The following is a 16579-nucleotide window of genomic DNA, read 5'->3' as shown; positions in this document are numbered from 1 at the left end:
GTTATCAGTATTGCACTGTATAAGTGATAAATCCATTATTTGGATTATAGTCCCCCAGTTTCACAGTGCCATTTTGAAACCTGATTAAACAGAAGATAAAAGGTCTAAATTTAATTATTATTTTTGTTACTCTGTTTTGCTGCCTTTGGACTGTCTTTGCCAATTGGTGTGCTTGGTTTCATATTTATGTGCCTCAAGCTCCTATTCCTACAGTAAATGCCTACAGTCTACTAGGATTTTGTTCAAAATGTCCCATTTTTGTCTTACACTATTGACATTTTTCTTTTTTAAATGTAATCCCCTCTGTGTTGTTTTAAATGTACCCTGAAAGCTCTGACGGTAATAAATATACAAATCTAATGCTGTTGTGTCTGCTTGTCTTGTTGGTCATAAATACCCGAAGGTGACAAAATGTATGTATGTATGTATGTATGTATGTATGTATGTATGTATGTATGTATGTATGTATGTATGTATGTATGTATGTATGTATGTATGTATGTATGTATGTATGTATGTATGTATGTATGTCCTAATATTCTTTAAAGAACTACAAAGTGTGATTGATTACTATTTCAGTATCTTAGACAAAATAAATTGAGAAGATATGAGTTTTTATTTATGATCATTTTTATTTGATTATTATTATTATTATTTAGAATATTGTAAATAGTAGATATTCTGATCCACACTCCATACCAGGTGATGGGGGTAATGCACCAAATCGTTGTTTCCCGACCACCAATAAATCTGAAGGAAGAAGAAGAAAAACTCCAACTTCCGCAATGCAATTCGCGTATTGTTGTTCGATCGGATGGGATGCAGGCGGGAGAAGATTATATTGATGAGATGATTTTTGCCTTGGACCTCTGAGTCTGTTATTTTCGCTGTCTGTGGTTAAAGACAGCTGGTATTATCCTCAAAATGAGAAGAGCAACAGAAAATCAAGGAAACTCTCGGTAAGAAAACCTACCGACTCTGTTTGCACTTGTCACTACCCAAGTGACAGCACTCCATTGCTAGTTGAACGCGCGTTAGCTAGCTAGCTAGCTAGCTAGCTAAACAGAGCACTTCCTGAAACAGGAACGACTTGCTAATATTCCATTTTATTTTGTTAGCCAGGCACTGTTAGTAGACTGTTATGTACGCTCTTAAAGTACAAAGCTACGTGGCTGTTAATGTTTGTTTTTTTCTGACAGCGAGTCAAGCACTGTGTAAATACTTAATGGCAACTAATAAGTTAGCACTTTACCCCCTGAAGCTACAACATATTTTCTACTCGACTTGTGCCGTCACTAACGTAGCTTACTATGATTGGCAGAAACGGACTAGCAGGTGTCTGCCTTGTATTGGCCATAGGCATATGTGTTGACTTTGGTAAGACAACTCGTGCTAGGTGTGTCGTTTCTGCAACACTGTGGTTCTTTATCTGACGTTACCGTTACTTATTTGAAAACTGCTCTGCTAAGTTGCATTATTGTCGTCTTGGTAACAAGACTAACTTTTGATGATGGAAACATGATCATTTCCCCTCCTCTCTGGCTTTCTTACAGAACTCTTACAGAATACTTTCCCCCGAGGAATAAAGGTGGGTCAAAGTGTTGTGTCTCGGAAAATAACTGTGTATTACTCCGTGATACTCGCCTTAACGCATTTGTGTTTTTCATGGTGTATTTTAACATCTAGACATGGCAAACAGTGAATGCAACAACATGCAGCTCTAAGTAAGAGTTCTTATGCATTGCCTCCTCCCTGGAGCAGATTCAAAACGGATATAAAATTATGTTGGCTGGCTGACATTTGGCAACATGTTAACCCTGTTCACACTTGATCATTCAGTTGCACTAAAGATATTAGGAGACATAGACCATAATTCACAAATGTTTCTTCTTTTTTTAGTGAAGGACCTTATATTCCAGCAACGCTTCCGACCCCCTTTGCTCCAGGAGACTCCAATGAAGCCTTCTCAGCTCAACCGGCTGTCTTACCCACCTCCTAGGAGAATGTTGCCACTTCAAAGCCCTGAGCTGCGTCACAGGGGCAGACTGTGTCCATCAGGGAACCCTCCTTATCCTCCGGGACCAATCCATTCATCAGGGTTTGTTCCAAGCTGCCCAACTAACATTGGCCCTGTAGTGAATAGGTTCAATCCCATACCAAGGGGCAGTCTGCGTCCTCTGCAGCGCCAACACCATCAACCTCCAAGGTCCTCCTACTCATCGTGGTTTGCTCCAGTCAGCCCAACTAGTAGTACTACAGCTAATAGGCCTCCCTGTGTCTTTTACCCTGCATCCCCTCAATTCAAGAAGGATTTAAGCAACCACTCCCCATCCTCTCACACCAGGAGAGATCAAGGGACTGAATCCAAGGTTACTTTGTCCTACTCAAGATTTAAAAATGTAACAGCACAAAGCCCAGAATCAAACAAGGTATTGTTTTCTCTTTTTTAATATGGCCATTAGTGAAATCAAGATTTGTTTAAAAAGTGTTGTTTGTTACCTGTACTACACTATAGCAATTTTGTGATGCTGAATTGTTGTGGCTTTTAACATTTACTTTGTTAGGCTCAATCCAGCGACGTGAGAAGTCCCATACATACTATCCAGCTCCACAGGCCCCCCCTGACCCCATCATTCTGCACCAGTGCAGTTCAAGACGTTTTCCCACAGCCCCTCTCACAATCAAAAGATTGGAGTCCTGAGAAGAGCCAGTGTCCCTCGTGGGGCTACCAGCCTTCTCTGAGTATCCAGTCTTCTGACAGGAGTAGTGGTTCCAGTTTACCCATCGTGCACGGCCCCCTTGCCCCTTGCCAGGTAAAATTTGGCACACGTTTTATAAAACCTCTAGTTCAAGTTTAGAATTTTGGTAATAGAATTTGAGCTGATCATCATTACTTTGCAAGCACAGTCTCAAGCCAGGCTTGTGGTACTGGGGCCAAAATAATGTTCACTTGGGGAGAGCATGGTCTGTTGTTCTCAGCCTTTGAAATATGACTTTTTAAAACAGAAATTCAGGTGATCTAGCTTAAAGAGCATTTGCCAGGTGTTTAGTAAATCAGTGTACTTATATTTATTTAACTGAGTGTCTCTTGTAAACAGTACAGTGTGAAAATTGAACAGCTAGTTATTTAAATTATTTACAGGGTATGTTAACTTACTCTGTTTGGTGTTACTTGAATGTTATACAACGGTACAGGTAAGGTTGACATCAGTGTTTTGCTTTATGCTCTTGACTGTGGAATTTGATGTAGTTGTCATTCCATATTAAATGCCAGATCTAACCGCGTCTGCTGTCTAGCATGGATAAGACTGAATGAGTAATGGAGGACTCGGACACATCATGCAGATAGAAATGGTTGAAAGGGCACAGAGATGCCCAAGATTCCGCTGTGCAGATGTCAGCGACTGTCATCCTTCTGAGGACGGCCGTAGATTAGGATAACACCTCCGTTATTCTTGTGCGTGGCACCGGCCTCCATAGATGGTGCACGTTATGAGCATGCACGGAGATGTTTATGTGCTCAACGCCTTGTTCGTTGCAGTAGTCTCTGAAACGCCAGGGGTGGGGTACAAACAAAATAACCTGTAAGCAAAACGTAGTCGAGAAGAAGAGAGACAACAGTAATAAACACATTCACTTTAAACAACGACGTATTATTATTATTATTATTATTATTATTATTAACATTCAGTCGTTTTATCTCCAAATTGAAATCACTGTCTGCCTCTAACTAGGGCTGCCCGATTTATAAGGAAAATATCTCATTGTGATTATATTGACTGATATTGAGATATGATTCACAATATTGGAGGGAATGATCATTTATGTATCATTATTTTCATTAAATTAAAGAATTAAAAAAATGTGAGGATCGGTACCAAACAAAGATTCTTTTTTTTTTTAGTCTACATACAATTTGTAAACTGAGATGTCTCCGCAGCACCACAATACTTAATTCAGAATGGTTTGACCCCCTGCAATTTGGATATTGCACTAGTTCATATTGCGATTTCAATAAAATTGCGATTAATTGTGCAGCCCTACCTCTACCACGGTTAAGAATACTTTCTTTTTTACCTTTGACAAAGCTCATGTTTTTTTACACTCTCCAGCAAAATGCCTCTTCTTTTTCCAGTGCGGTGTCTGACCCCATATTTAAGGCCGTTTGGCTCCCTCTTGTCTGTACATAAAAAATAATACATATGTTTGTACAGGCGAACCTGGTCAGCCAGTCTTCCCAGCCGACCATGTTGAATGAAAGCATGCACCAAGTTACAAAAACTGAGAGGTGCGCGACCACGCACCGCAGAAAGTTGCGGAGCCTTTTTGCACTGGAAATGACAGATGTGGTGACCTCATTTTAAACATGCCTTTACAATTATCAGCACAATGTTTTTGTTGAGGATACATTACACATTCACGTTATGAGATGCCCCACCTGTCGACAGAGCAGGAGTGCCCTCTACAGGCAAAAGAAAATTAAGAGTAGCTCTCTTTTCCTTATACAGAGTCATCTTACATTTACTTTTTCCTTGTTTGTTACTACTTTGGACCAAACTTGCAGGCTGTGCGTGTGGACTTGGATGAGTCCGCATTTTCATACTCTGTGTGGTCGCTAGGACGTTACTTGTTCATGTGAAAGTCTTAAATTTAACTTAGAGAATCCTGGGGGTACCTAGTATTTAACTCATGACCCAGGTGTAGCTCTGTCTTTGATGGTATGGGATGCAATATAACGCTGTTATTGCTGTTTTTTCACTGTTTTCTTTTTTTTAGGACCAACAACCTAAACAAGCACCTTCAAGTGAAAACTTAATTCCAGGTAATATTGTCAAAGTAAATTTTTCCACATTTCACTCATATAGCTGCGATCTTTTAACCTTGTTTGCATGTAATGTTTGCACTGCAGTGACAGGTATGGAGTTGCATCAGGTGTTGAGTTTGTGATGAGGTTTACATCTTGTAGTTTGATTACACTGAAATTGTCATTGACCGTTATGTTAATTCACTTTACTTGAGTGATGAAGATAGGTGGCTCTGGGAATTTTTTATTTTAATTTTTTTTTAAGCTGGAGTGTGGAACTTTTACATATGAGTAATTATCTGTTACATTCAAGCCCTTGCTAAACAAGTTCACGCAATGCTGATTAAACCTATCACTGCCAGGGAAAGCTCTCTGTATTTCTCAATATACCTGAGTTCTGGTGGCTGTCGCAACATTCCCGCACTGGCAGATACAGCTTATTTGTACTCGGAACAACATTGTTACATGAGCAGTAAACAAAGTGCCGTCAACCAACCTTGCTTACTAACTTGCAGTTCTTCACAGCGTAGCTGTTTTTTCTGGCTCTCTGATTGGTTACACGGTATGTCAGTCTACTTGTATGACCCAATACCTTGACAGGCAGGATGTGGGAGAGACCAAAGCAACACGGCATTATTATGAATCCTACTGCTTTGACAGTGTTTGTTCAATTACTTTCACTGCCAGAGCGGGGGGGACTGGCACTTGTACTCTCTCAAGTTGCTAAATACCTGGAAATATAGATGTGAGCTTCAACTGTTGTTAGTTACAAAAGAAGCTGTTACTTTTACATCCACCCATTGCTCCTGGTGAAAAAATGGCAGTATATGGGTAATTGTACATGGTAGAATAGTAAAATTCAGCTGAACACTGACATTGGTATTTATACTTGTGGATAATATTTGTAAAAGAAAGTATGTTTTTCATGTCTTTTTCTATTTCCAGAAGTGGTCTCGAATTGCTCATCTCAGAAGAGGTGCAGGGAGTTGGAGGACTGTGGAGACAGTGCCAAGAAACTGTGTCTACCAGATATAAACTCTGGCAAAGCACAGACACCAAAGCCCACTGTTGGCAGCTCACTCAGCACTTCGCTGTTGTCTCAGCCGTCATCGAGGCATTCTTTAGGCTTGAAAGTGTCACCCAAAACCACAGATAGCCATCTGTGCACAGAACCAGCACCTGGCCAATCAACACACTTGGAACTGTCTTCCACATTTAAACCCACCCAGTCATCCTGCGCGTCACTGTCACCAGAACCTTGTATAAGACGACCATCAATTGGGGCAAAGCAAGCCTTTATAAATTCCACCCAGAATCACAGTTTGAAGTTACTAGAGTTAAGACCTTCAAATACAGGTGAAGAAAGGAAGAATATAAATGAGGAAAACGATAAAAGGGATAAATCAAGCTCTTTCTTATCCTCTGAGGTATCCCAGAAGGACACTAGTAGCTCACGTCATGTTCAGGTAGGCAGACACCACGATGGTCATACTCACCGTACCTCCGTCTTACCAGTCAAGACCCTGAGCAGAGGTAATCATGTGGGGGAGAGCAGAAAGTCGGACAGTAGCACTCCCAAACCAGCCTCAAAAACAAATTCAGGTTCTCGGAGTTGTCGTACGGTAGAACGGAACAAGACTGCCCGCCCACGAAGATCTGTTGCAATCCCAAATGACATAGATGAGCTTTTCACCCCTGATCCCATGACCTATGTAGTTGGCCCTTTTCATAAAACCGCAAAGCCCAAGTTAGAGGGGATCAAATCCCCCACCTCGGAGAAAAGTTGGTCATCCAGCACAGTGACCAGCTCCAATACCTCAGTTGCTGGGTCCTTGTGTCGCAAAACTGGTTCTCCTCATGCAGTGGACGCCCCAGTCTCTTCCTTGCCATCAGCACAACAACCACAATTCTTGCCTTTTGTGGTTTTAAAGCGGGTAAAACTTGAGGACTTAAAATCTATTTGCTCTAAGAACAGTGATCTCAAAAACGGCCCTGTCAGTTCTTCAGGAAGGCAGTTTAAGGATGAGAGTGTTAAATCTGATGAGAAACGCACATCTCTCCTCCCCAACAATGAGACACCCTGCACTTTAGAGACTGGTGCAGAAACTTGTACATCTCATTGTTCTCAGTCTCCGCTCCTGGACAGGCAGGCAAGTGAAGGGCATACAAAGCTGGTGAATGAAGAGGATCCTATCGATGTAGAGGTGGACCTAGGCCTGAGCTTTGCATTAGATTTGGATCTAACTGAGAGCTCCCATAGCAGTGAGGAGGAGCAGCTACTTTCTTTGCAGGAGATTATGGAGCGTGTTACTAAGCCTTCAGATACGCCAGCGAAGGGAGCCCTCTCAGAGCCTAGTACACGTGGACATCGCAGCTGCCAGTCAAAAACTGTAAGCTTTACATGATTTGTCTTTATTGCACATAGAGTTATGAATGTATGATCAGCAACTTGCTGAGCTAAAGGACCAGTAAAACCCGTATTATCGTTTCGGTTGTATTCCCCACAGCAGCCATTGCCATCCACCACAAAGTCGGGCATCTACAAGAACAACCTTGACCAGATACTGAAGGAAATAAACACCAATAAAAAGTATATTATGCAGAAAATGTCACTCCCATTACCTTTTATAATATAAAGCTACAGTAGCTGCACATTAGATAATTTTGATGAGTTAATTTTCTCCACTTTCTTTTCATCCATCAGAGTGAAAGAGATTGAGACGCAACTTCAAACTGCATGGAAAGAGGACCTGTTGAGATTGGCTGAATACGAGGAGGCTGAGGAGAACCAGGAGGAGGGCGTCTCCGCTGAACAACAGTAAATCAACACACTGACCCATTATACCTCGTCGCTGGGACACAGGCCTTGCACAGTAGTTAATTGTAATCTGCATTTTTATGTAATTTGTTTTCTAGGGAATTCCTGCAGCGCTACTCTTTGATGTCCAATGCAATCAGGGAAGTGCCTCCAGGAGAACTAGTGTTCAACCTGGAGAAATTTGGCCAGATCTTCGACCAAGATACACTGCAGCTCAGACAATGCATGGTCAATCCACAAGGGACAGCACAGAAAACGCTTCTTTGGTGAGTTGTATTTGTGTGTGGATCCACACATGAAGGTTCAGAGCAAAGTGTCTCAACAACTGAAGACGTGATTGTCATGAAATTTGATATTGGTAATTATGGTCCTCAGTGATGTGATAATACCACATTCATGCTTCCCAGAGGATCAACATTTTCTGCCTCGTCACACTGCTGGCATTTGTAGCATAGTGTCGCGGCGCTCCCATTGCAAAGAATTTAAAAATATGCTGGCCTTAGAAACAAAAACTGCTTCGGTGGACACAGGCGCTAGATTGATTATTAGCAAAGCTTTAGACTGTTAGTTTTGAGTTAATTTGAGTTAATAATGAATTCCTCTAAGCTTTCTCTCTCCACTTACGTTCCCCAGGTCCAGCCCTGCTCAACTGCGATTACATGTAAATATTGGATTGTTCCAGGAAGCTTACGACTGTCGCTCACCCTGTCCAACTCAGGTTACCCGTTTCCTATTCAAGGTAGGCCCACATATGAAGCATGTCAATAGGGATTTCTGTCCAATTGTCTGAACTTCGGCAGTAATTCTTTGTTGATCCTGTTAGATGATGTCAGTCCATAGTGAGAGGATGATATCTGAAAATATACTACAGGCCCTCTGTGACATTGCGTACACTGCTGCGTATCAGATAGGTGAGTTCCCCCGCCCACCCACCCACCCAAGCTTTTGGTATTTTCTCATTATTGGTTTAACATGTGTCTTTTCTGTGTGTATGCTTTCTCAGTGAAAAATGGAAGCCAGCTGTTTAAAGTGTGGGTGCCCAGTTTGGCGGATGTGGCGCTGGTCCTGATGAATATGGGAATTGCGTTTGTTACTCTCTTCCCTTTTGAGAATCTGCAGCCTCCATTCACAGAGGGAGATTTGCTGTGAGTAGTGTTCCTGTTTCATTCATTGCCTTGTTTACTATGTAAAAGCTTACGTTGTGAGCTGAAAGTTGTTTATTTGATGTTTTTGTTTAAATCTCATGTAGTCAAATTTCTGTGTTTGTGTAGGGAGGACATCTACATCAATAGTGAGAGTCCTTCCAGTAACAGGGAACAGCGCACTTTCCCTGAACACAACTGCAACAACATCTTGAAGGTGAGTTGCAAAAGGAAACCGATGTCTGATAGGAAGAGTTTGTTGTCATGTCTGTGAGAAAGAGTTTGGCAGAGAGAGACAACTTCACCATTCAGATCATTCACAACTTCTCCTGTGTTCTCATCTGCAGTACCTGTCTTACTGTATGGGCCTCTGTCCACGGGCATACAGCGACGACGAGCTGCTGTTGCTGCTAACTGTGGTGGGAAGATTGGGCCTCGACACACGGCTCATCCTCCAGTCCAGTGTGGAACTGTTCCCTCTACAGCACAAAATTGTCAAGAACATCAGGGACTGGGACACCATGGTCAGTTCAGACATGCCTCGGATTCCTTAAAAGTCCTAAAATTTGCGTTTTCCAGGCTTCGAAAAGTTTAGGAAAAACATAAAATTTATAGCATACCTGCAAACTAGTTGCTTTTCGTCGAAAATCGCCGTTTTGAATGGGAAAATGTCAGCCACGTGAATCGTGTAGATCTGAAGAGTTATTATTTGGGGGTGGGGGGGCGTCCGAGACCCGCTGCTAATACGTCACTGGTGCCTTAACGACCGTTATCTACCGGACCGAATTGCAACACGGATTTCGGTGCCTTATTTAGGTGCCACTGAAATGCCTGCGCTTCTCTCTGATGCTAAAACATCGCCGCATGTCACGCTAGTTAACACTATACTTGGCAGCAGGTAACGTTAGCCTACCGTTAGCTAGCAGCTGGAGTAAACACGGTTAAAATGCTGACAGCTAAACGGTGTAAAAGTGTGTCTGTATTTCACTGTAACGTATGACAGTGTGCAGCTGCTGTTTTCGGAAAAACAACACAGATGTTGCGTTCACTTGAAATTCGCCTTGCCAGCCTCGTGCTGCATTCAAAGTTATTGTAAAATACCCTTTTCCCATCCAGTGGTTGTTTTTGTCATTTAACAGGAATTTAATGATGAAATAAGTTAGTTAGGTGACACATTTTTAGATAGATAGATAGATAGATAGATAGATAGATAGATAGATAGATAGATAGATAGATAGATAGATAGATATAGAGTCACCTTTTTCAGCCCTTCTGAGTTTGCAGGTATGTAATAGGAATATTTTTCCAATATGTACCATTACGTGGAAAATGGGCGCAAAATCATGTAAAATTATCAAATTGATTTAGAGTGAAGTGCACTGCGTGCCACTGTTATTCCTAACAGACAAAACTGTAAAAAGAGAAGAAAAAAAAGTAGTAAACGTGATATGAATGTATCATCACAATACACTCTCACTGGCAGCTGATAATATTGACTTATCGCCAATTTCTACTGTACAAAAATGTACTTGGGAATTGTTGTGGTTAATGTATTGCATGTAGTTTTTGTGCATACACAGAAATCGCAGAATGTTTGGACATGAAAACTTGTTTAAAGGCATGGAAATCCACTGGCCAAAATGTGTATGTACACTGTTCACCTTTTTAATTCATAATATCATGATTCTTTTTTTTTTTTTTTTTTTTTTAGCTTCCCAGAATTTGTCTGGCCCTTACTGATCTGACAGATGACCACCACAACATGTGCCTACTAGTTCAACTGCTGCCTGAGGACGTACATGGAAAGTAAGTCTTTTTTAATCAGTTTTTCTCTCGTCTGCTCGTCTATATTTTTTTCCTACACGATGAGACATTGTTTTCAGAGATTTGATTTCATGGTATTGCACATTGAAAAATGTATTCACTTTTGTTTATATAGGAGACTGCGTGGACATCTGAGCCTGTCCATGATCTCAAAACTGTTGGATGGAAATTGTACTTACAAGCCCAGAGAAAAAGAGTTTCAGGTAATGATCTAAAGGAACTATATAGGTTTAGTTTACACACTGAAACCAGTGTGTAACCTAAACCTATATAGTTTCCTTTAGATCCCAGCAGTTGAAATATGTAGTCTAAATGACCATCACAATGTAACATCTTCAGTAATCTATAGTTCTCTGCTCCTTGTTCTCTTCCATGCTTAGCTCTCTGACCTGAGGCCGTACCTGCCTCGAATGCAACCCTCCACCCTCCTCCGAGGCATGCTAAGCTCCTCCGGCAGAAGTCCGAAAGATAAAGATGAGTACATGGCCACCCTCGACCAACAGGTGAGCATGCCTTAAACTTCAAAATGTTCCATCCTGAAATTAATTTGATCACTCATGTCTTGTTTTTTATGTCTAGTTTTTTATTATGTTTTAAGTAATCACAGAATTTTAACTGAATGAGTTTGTGAATGACTTAAACACAACATATTCTTTTTTTCTGATGCAAGTTTCTTTCCACTTATCCTGTGTTGCAGTCCTACTACCTCTGCTATAGCCTTCTGACCTTGGCAAATGAAGCTTCCAAATTTCAGTTCTTCCCAGCTCATCAAAAGGTATGACTTTTTTTCTGGTCTCAAGGGGTTATTTATCAGCTGTATTATCATGGGCTGTTTTGATGTCTGAGCCTTTTTAAGCGGTGTGTCAAAGTTGTCTTGCCTTTTTCTTCTGGCTCTCAGGAGCAGCTGCTGTTTCTGTGCTGTGAGCTGGAAACGCACATCAAGTGTGACATCAGAGAGAGTGAGAAATGTCTTTACCGGAGCAAGGTGAGTTTGATTTAAAAAATAACTTCAGGTATGTGTATATCAGTGTGCATTTTGGTATAGATCCAGATGCAGTATTAAAATGTCTACATTTTCTACAACACATTTAAACGGGACATATCATGAAAAACTGACTTTTGCCGTACTTGTGCACATACATGTCGGTATCTGGAGTGCCTACCAATCCATAAACTGTGAAATAAGATAACGGCGTCAGTGTTGTGTGCTGCCTAGGTCAGAAAACATGGGATTCAGCAAGCCCTTTATATGTCACATGCAGGCTCATTAGATTAGAATATTCTGCCCTCCATTTGAGTATCTCAACCCACGGCTTGAGAACTACCTTTGCAAAGGTGCGCCATATTTTTCTCGCAAGCCAATCAGAGCAGACTAGGCTTTTTCGAGATGGAGGCTTAAAGAAACAGGAGCTAAAACGGAGTGTATATAAATAATAATAATTATTAATAATTGATTGTATTAAAATATTCAGACTGATTACATCGATGAACATTAAAGCATGTTAACGTGTTCTAGTAGAAAACCTTAAAATTATCATAATATGGGACCTTGTGCAGCCTTGAGAGAGGTTTGTGCTTTCTGAATGCTTTCAAGTTTAAACTCTATTATCCTGAAGGAAATTTGGTTTGCAGCCAGGCATTAAAGTCCAAATTCGAAGGGATTTATCAATACACAGCAGAAATCTATAGTCAAAAACACACCAGTAGTATAAAAAATGAACAATTTAAATATTAGGAATATTAAAATATGTCAATAATAAAACATGTATAGGTTAGAAATAAAAACAGCCAATGATAGACCCACTTCCATCCTGGATTAGTGAGCCAAATAAAGTGCACTTCTTGGTAAGGTAAAGGTGGAGGGCAGATGCTGCAAGTCTATTTATTGTATTAACAGATTTTTGCCTTGTAATGGCTACAGGGATAAGATGGAATCTAGTTATTATGTTTGCAAAATTTGTGTACAAGATAAGAAGGATGGGAGACAGAATATAACCCTGTGGAGGAATACTATTCACCCTAACACCATCCAGTCAATGAGATTTACATTTATTGCGATATAGAAAGCAGTAACTATGGCTGGGTTGTGTTGAATCCTGAGGAAAAGTCAATGGATAGGAGCTTAGCGTTGCTTTCGGGGGCCTCCAAATGTACGTGAGTGTGGCACCTCAATACCTCTACCTGCCTGGTAAACGAGATGAAGTGCACCTCCCTGATGTTCCTCCGGCCAGTATCTCTTGTTTAACCAGTTTCTCAAGGCTTTCCATTACCAACTAGTCTGAGGTAATTTAGGTTAAAAACCTTTCCAACGCTACATTGATGTCCGTAGCAGCAGTGTCCCTGACAAATTCAGTTTTATCACAGACATAATTCCTGTTAAATCTCAAGTAGAAGCAGTTTGAGTCAGAAGTAACAGAAGGGATTCCTCGTCAGATACGGAAGGTCTTACTGATACAGACCCTAGTTTCATGTCGGGTTAACTCATTTGTTCGCCGTCTGTTATATTGAATGTGACATTATTGTTGTTATATTGAATGTGACATTGTTGTTATATTGAATGTGACATTATTGTTGTTATATTGAATGTTACATTATTGTTATATTGAATGTTACATTATTGTTGTTATATTGAATGTTACATTATTGTTGTTATAATGAATGTTACATTATTGTTGTTTTTTGGTCAACAGTTTTCATAAGAACTGCAATTGACCATTTAACCAAATTACATTTAGAAGAATACAGTAAGGTTAGAACTGATAGACATTTAGTGCTATCACAAGTCCCATTTATATGTACATTCTGTTCCCATATCTATATATGTATAAGTGTAGCACACAAATAATGACCAACAGTTTAATTACTAAGAATTGAAACCTAAAACCTTTCTCTATCATTTTCTCTAATATTCCTTAGGGCTGCAACTACATTTTCTTTTTCAATTATACTGTATATTAATCACCTGATCATTTTCTTAATCAATTAATTGCTTAGTCTAAAAGAAAAACTCACACATTTCCCAGAGCCTAGATTTTGAAGATTTATTCTTAAATAATGACATAAACAACGAATCAATTATATTTGTCGATGATACATTAATCAATCATTGCGGACTTGATTTCAAGATGCAGTCATGCAAGCCAATCATTACAACTAGAAGCAGTGTGTTTGACAACGTCTAACTTCCTCCTCTCCTTCCAGGTGAAGGACCTGGTGGCCAGGATCTACACCAAGTGGCAGATGCTCCTTCAGAGGACCAGGCCTCTCTATGTACAGTAGTCTTATACATACTTTTATATGAATATTTTATTTAGTTTTTTTTTCCTTTTTTAAAAGATAAAAGCAGTATTCAGTTAAAGAAAGCTTAGTTCAGTTTAAGAGTCTTCTAATAAAGTCAAAAGTTTGTATAATTCTCATATGTATTTCTATGGTTTCCTCCCGTAGGGTAAGCTGTATGACTATTGGCAGCCTTTGCCTGTGGATACATTGACAAGCAGCCAAGAAGAGCAGGAGATGGACAACAGTAATGATGGAGAGGGGCCTGTGATGGAGGAGTATGAAGAAGAGGAAACCAATGAAACTGAAGATGTTATAATGACTACTGAAGACAAGAAGAAAAAAGAGGGAGACGACACAATAGATGACACAAACAAGAATGGGGACAACATGAAGCCAGAAGGAATGGAAGGAGACGGTTCAATAGATGACACAAACAAGACGGGGGACAACATGAAGCCAGAAGAAATGGAGGGAGACGGTTCAATGGATGACACAAACAAGACGGGGGACAACATGAAGCCAGAAGAAATGGAGGGAGACGGTTCAATGGATGACACAAACAAGACGGGGGACGACATGAAGCCAGAAGAAATGGAGGGAGACGGTTCAATGGATGACACAAACAAGACGGGGGACAACATGAAGCCAGAAGAAAAGGAGGGAGACAATGCAATGGATGACACAAACAAGACAGGGGACAACATGAAGCCAGAAGAAAAGGAGGGAGACAATGCAATGGATGACACAAAGGAAACTGAGGAAGCGACAGAAATCGTTCATGGGGAGTTGAACCAAGAGATGCCAGAGACGGAACCTCAAGTACACGAGCTGGAAAAAGAGTGTACTGAGGCAGAGACTGAAAATCTGGTTGAGACAAAAGAAATGTCTCATCACAACCAGGTTCCAGCATGTGATTTAGTGTCATAGAGATTTGTATTTATCAGCTTTTGCCTTAATGTTAAGCTCAATTTGCACTCAATCTGCGTATCCTCCTCTATCCCTAATCCCCATGTTTCATTGTCAGTATAAATACTAATTGCATATTTATGAAAAAACTTTTTTTTTAATAACTTGATGTTAAAATCTTATGTAAATGACTTCTCACTGCACCTCTGTTTACACTTCTGTGTGCATTGTGTAAAAATGTGGGTGCGTATATGTTAAATACATTACTGTATTTGAGTACCCACAAAAACCTGTTTAATTGGAGGGACATTTTTACATCCTTGTTGTCTTTCGGCTATGTTCATTTGTTAAAATTAATAATAGTTAATAATTCAGTCTGAGTAACTGAAAAGCTGATGTACCAACAGTATGTACGATATGCTGCAAATCAGCCTCAAGTGGAAACTTGACACAATGCTCAAAATCTACTTGACTATGCAACATGTTAAAAGTTTTAATCTTAAGAACATTAGCTTGCAATGATGATTCTCATTATTGTTTAATTACCTACAGTAGTTTTATAAACGATAGGCCTTTTTCACAGTAGACTGGTCATAGTAGAAAAAGCACAGGTGTTACAATAACATTAACAATGTCTCGGTTCTATTCAAATGTCTATACACCTGTGCTTTTTTTCACAATGAAAAAGGCCAGGCCTATTAAATCAACATTCTAAAAGGTTTCCAGATACATACTTTCTTGTTTGTTGATTTGTTATAATTGTATTGAATGTTTGCATTTTGTTAAATTCCCCGTTTGGGAAAATATTTTTCTAATGATAAGAAATACTTTTTTATAGCTGTTGCCAAATAGCAAAATAAACTTTGTTTACAAAAGTCTTTGTTGCCTTTATAAACCAACACTATTAACTGAATAGTGTTGACTGGGTGAAAAAGACATTAAATAAATCTTAATATTACCCAAATAAAGGTTGTGACAAGCCTTGAACCTTTGCTATACAAAACCTAACACTGTCACTGAGCTATAGGATCACCACACATCCAGACTGTTATTACTGGGGAGAGAGAGTCCCCTGCTGGATATCTGTGTATATATAATTTCCAAGCAGTCAAGCGTTGTTTGCATTAATTTATTTTACAAACATATTTTCATTATAAGTTAACATCATTCTCAATAACTGAGAGGTTATGTTCTTCCAAAGTTAACATAACTTTTGAACAGTTGTCTATTTAACACACTGCAGTGACCATTGGCATTATTATCCCGCCTGACGGCGCCTATAGCCTATAACAACTGATGCATTAAAAACGCAATTCAGTATTGCATTTACGTACCAGTTCCTTTTCTTCAGACACTTCATGATCAAACAATACCACATAATATATGTTGTGCTGTTTAGGCTAGACAGTGTGACTTCTATATAACAGTGGATTTGACATATGTTTTCTCGCATTTAAAACCCTCTTTACGAATAACAGTTTAATATAACTTTCGGATATGCTTATAAACACAGCAAAAAAGAACTCCAAAGAGTTTGCCCTCAGATATATCGAATGATTAATCAAGGAAACCTTGCAAATTCAGACCAATTGTATCAGGGAAACGCTACTCAGTCTGACTTCAGTTAATTTATTACCATTGCCGAAACCCCTAAAAAAATCGTTTGAAACAGTAACGTTACTTTAGCGTAGAAATCATTACAATGTCTAGTAGTTTTGTGCACTCTCCCGCGAGCCGTATGCAAATCGCCAACAGGCTCAAATCGGCACAACAGCTTTGCCTATTTGATTTTGCCCGATTTTGCCT

At 39.8% G+C, this 16579-nt stretch overlaps 1 protein-coding gene across 2 annotated transcripts; it reads left to right on the top strand.

The window, feature by feature from the left end:
* The first annotated feature begins 793 nt into the window (after positions 1–793).
* slf2 (SMC5-SMC6 complex localization factor 2) lies at positions 794–15502 on the top strand. Of its 2 annotated transcripts, none has more exons than XM_039783995.1 (21): positions 794–959; positions 1554–1588; positions 1900–2429; positions 2565–2813; positions 4777–4822; positions 5750–7194; positions 7315–7394; positions 7509–7622; positions 7721–7888; positions 8256–8361; positions 8446–8533; positions 8626–8767; positions 8894–8981; positions 9112–9288; positions 10476–10570; positions 10704–10791; positions 10969–11091; positions 11286–11363; positions 11487–11573; positions 13790–13858; positions 14033–15502. In XM_039783995.1, the coding sequence occupies exons 1-21, from the start codon at positions 925–927 to the stop codon at positions 14792–14794; spliced, it is 4605 nt and encodes a 1534-aa protein (XP_039639929.1). In that variant the 5' UTR covers positions 794–924; the 3' UTR covers positions 14795–15502. The 2 variants fall into 2 exon arrangements, with proteins under 2 accessions (XP_039639929.1, XP_039639928.1); XM_039783994.1 differs by having other exon boundaries at positions 7312–7394.
* The last annotated feature ends 1077 nt before the right edge of the window (positions 15503–16579 follow it).

The sequence above is a fragment of the Perca fluviatilis genome, chromosome 19, assembly GCF_010015445.1.
Source record: "Perca fluviatilis chromosome 19, GENO_Pfluv_1.0, whole genome shotgun sequence".
In the NCBI taxonomy this organism is placed as follows: Eukaryota; Metazoa; Chordata; class Actinopteri; order Perciformes; family Percidae; genus Perca; species Perca fluviatilis.
This window is presented reverse-complemented; position numbering and strand designations above follow the sequence as displayed.

Bases quoted from the DNA above. Each gene is read 5' to 3' on its own strand.
- slf2 (XM_039783994.1), top strand. From the start codon at position 925: ATGAGAAGAGCAACAGAAAATCAAGGAAACTCTCG. The intron at 960-1,553 runs GTAAGAAAACCT...GCTTTCTTACAG, and splicing joins GAAAATCAAGGAAACTCTCG to AACTCTTACAGAATACTTTC. The intron at 2,814-4,776 runs GTAAAATTTGGC...TCTTTTTTTTAG, and splicing joins GCCCCCTTGCCCCTTGCCAG to GACCAACAACCTAAACAAGC.